Source organism: Acyrthosiphon pisum, chromosome A1, assembly GCF_005508785.2.
Source record: "Acyrthosiphon pisum isolate AL4f chromosome A1, pea_aphid_22Mar2018_4r6ur, whole genome shotgun sequence".
Classification (NCBI taxonomy): domain Eukaryota; kingdom Metazoa; phylum Arthropoda; class Insecta; order Hemiptera; family Aphididae; genus Acyrthosiphon; species Acyrthosiphon pisum.
This window is the reverse complement of record NC_042494.1, coordinates 34,777,182-34,779,947: the sequence shown is the minus strand read 5'-3', so window position 1 is coordinate 34,779,947 and position 2,766 is coordinate 34,777,182. Positions and strand designations below refer to the sequence as shown.

At 30.7% G+C, this 2,766-nt stretch overlaps 1 protein-coding gene across 1 annotated transcript; it reads right to left on the bottom strand.

The window, feature by feature from the left end:
- Positions 1 to 95: 95 nt before the first annotated feature.
- On the bottom strand, positions 96 to 2,499 carry LOC103308528. Its single transcript, XM_008182042.1, has 3 exons — positions 2,474 to 2,499; positions 689 to 983; positions 96 to 623 (listed from the first exon to the last, which is right to left on the bottom strand). Exons 1-3 carry the CDS (start codon positions 2,497 to 2,499, stop codon positions 96 to 98), a joined length of 849 nt encoding a protein of 282 aa, XP_008180264.1.
- Positions 2,500 to 2,766: the final 267 nt, after the last annotated feature.

Sequence of the window (2,766 nt, the reverse complement as noted above, 5' to 3'; positions counted from 1 at the left end):
ATGTAATGACATTATTATTAGTAATTATAATATTATAATTTGTTAGTTATTAAACTGTATACTAATATTAATAAGCAATTTTAATTAAAAACAATTCAAATGATACGGGGTTGAAAAGTAACTGATCCAGCGTTTAAAAAATATTCAGCAAAGTAATCGCGAACATCAATTCCTTGATGGTGAGCTCCTGCATTTCCGTAGTTTTGAATACCCTCTAAAAGATTACTAAGTGTATATTCAAAAATATATCCGTCTCTTCTGTGCACATAATTATGAAGAATACAACAAGTTTTCACAATAATATCCGTAAAATCAGGCTCAACTAGTGTTGGAGTGTGCAGTACTCTCCATTTATTAGCGAGAATACCAAACGTACATTTCACAATTCGTCTGGCTCTCGACAATCTATAATTAAATATCCTCCACTTATCTGTGAGTCCACGTCCCGGATACGGTCTCGGTAAATTTTTATGGAGGCCAAACGCTTCATCAGCAACTATAACAAAGAGCTGTGGGGAATCCGTGGTATTGGGTAAACAAGTTGGTGCTGGCAGATTAAGTTCTTCAGAATAAAGTTTTTTTCCGAAAGGACAATCTTTAAAAACAGTAGAATCACTCTCTCTCTACCATAGGCACCAACATCAATAGTCGTAAAACAATAATCTGCGTCGACGACGGCCATTAATACAATCGAGAAATACTTCTTGTAATTATTGAAAAACATAGTTCCCTCATTTTTTGGATTGATACATCTTATATGTTTCCCATCAACTGCTCCAATACAGTTGGGGAAATTAGTTTTTATGTAAAATTGGTTCGCAATTTCCAACCATTTATCGGGATTGTTTGGATCTGGCATTTCTTTTGGTTGTAAGATAGTCCATAATACACTACATGTTTCCCGAATAATTGTACCAATTGTGCTCCGACCTAATAAAAATTCATACTGCAAAGCAACAAAATTGGTTCCCGTTGATAAATATCTGAAACAAATTTATTTCAATTTTATATTCTGAGCAAAGCAAAAAAAAAAGGGGGTCAAGTGCATGTCGCTCTACTGTACAGAAGGTTACAAGTAGGTCACTGTATAATGGATAGGTATTAAATTTGAATTCAATAATATAATATCATTGTATACGCAAAACGATTCTGAGCGAAGATGGTATGTCAGTTTAGGATTTTTAAATTATATTGATATTGTTATTTTACGGTAGCTGGTAAGTTGAATTAATATTATTCATATTATTTAATTATTAACCTAAAATTATCAGTGATGCTGGAAAAATATTACAATATATACTTTTACATAAGGCAAAATTCAACTGGAAACGTAGTTTTAGATTAAGTAGATGAATATTTGATAATATAATTGTTTTTAGGTACATAAGATAAAATAACTATTACGTTTTAAATAATTAATCATCCATTCATTTCGGGGGGAGTTTGAACACCCCCCCCCCCCTGCGCCCGTCACTGATTACAAGGAATATATAAAATAAAAATTGAAGTATTTTTAAGTACTTGAAATACAATACGTAGACACAGAGTACGTCTAGTATATTATACAAGATATTATGCGCAGGCGCGCAGCGTACATTATATTTCACGCAGCGTCGAATTTGGTCTAATTACAAACTTATCCATAACAGCCAATTTAAACTGAAAATTACTATATTATATTATACACAGTAAAATAAAAATAAATAATAATGAAACCAACTATTATGAATAAATTGAATAATTACCAAAATCGTACCCTCCAGGGCTCCAGCAAAAACCGTTTTATTACACAACGTAGACACAGAGTACGTCTAGTACGTTATACAAGATATTATGCGCAGCGTACATTATATTTCACGCTAGGTAAAGCAATGCCGATTGCCGAATGCACAAAAATACCACTTTTGACAAATGGAATGATGTGCGACGGCCGACGATTAAAGATGGACGGTCGGTTTTTAATAATATTATTAATTATATTTTTGTAATGTTTTTTTTTCCCCAGAAACGACAACGGCAAGGATGGTCGACGACGGCAAGTCATACCTATAATTTTATTTATTTATAATGCCATAATGGTACAATAATAATGATATTTGGTTTCGGGTAAAATAATAATAGTTTTGGGTAATAGTTTAGGGCTGCGCGGTTATTTTATATTATCGATAATTTTAATCGATTAATCGATTATTTTCATATTTTATACCTAAATAATTGATAATATAATCGAAATTTGATTAGTCGATTAATCGATTTTTTTAAAATAATCGAATAATCGAAAATTAATTATAATCGAAAATAATCGAAAAATTAATTATAATCGAAAATAATCGACATTTAATTATAACTAAGATTTATTTGGTGTTTTGAAGTTTCAAACTATTTTCATCAAAAAGTTAAGACACACAACTAATAAGTTGATATTGTAATGAAATTATTTTTTATAGTTAATAATAGGAATATGTAGAAATACTTAACAGAGTAATCAAATGGTACCATGATGTAAGTGGTTGGTAAGAGTATGACCTATGGACAAAATGGGTAGAATAGTATACACATAGACCAATTATCTCAATGGAAAGGGTTTTTTTTAAGAAAGGAGCAACATTTTTTTGTTTTTATATTTGGTCAGTGCCCAGAAGTGTCTATAAATATACTAAATTGAATTGGTCTCTGTTTCTTTTTATGAGGAACATTTAAGCATTAATATTCGTTTCTCTAATTATATATATTCCTATTAAGAGGATGCTACCCATGCATTTGTTT

Bases quoted from the DNA above. Each gene is read 5' to 3' on its own strand.
- LOC103308528 (XM_008182042.1), bottom strand. From the start codon at position 2,499: ATGGTACCATTTGATTACTCTGTTAA. The intron at 984-2,473 runs GTATTTCTACAT...AATTTGTTTCAG, and splicing joins CCATTTGATTACTCTGTTAA to ATATTTATCAACGGGAACCA. The intron at 624-688 runs GTATTAATGGCC...TGCCTATGGTAG, and splicing joins ACAAGAAGTATTTCTCGATT to AGAGAGAGTGATTCTACTGT.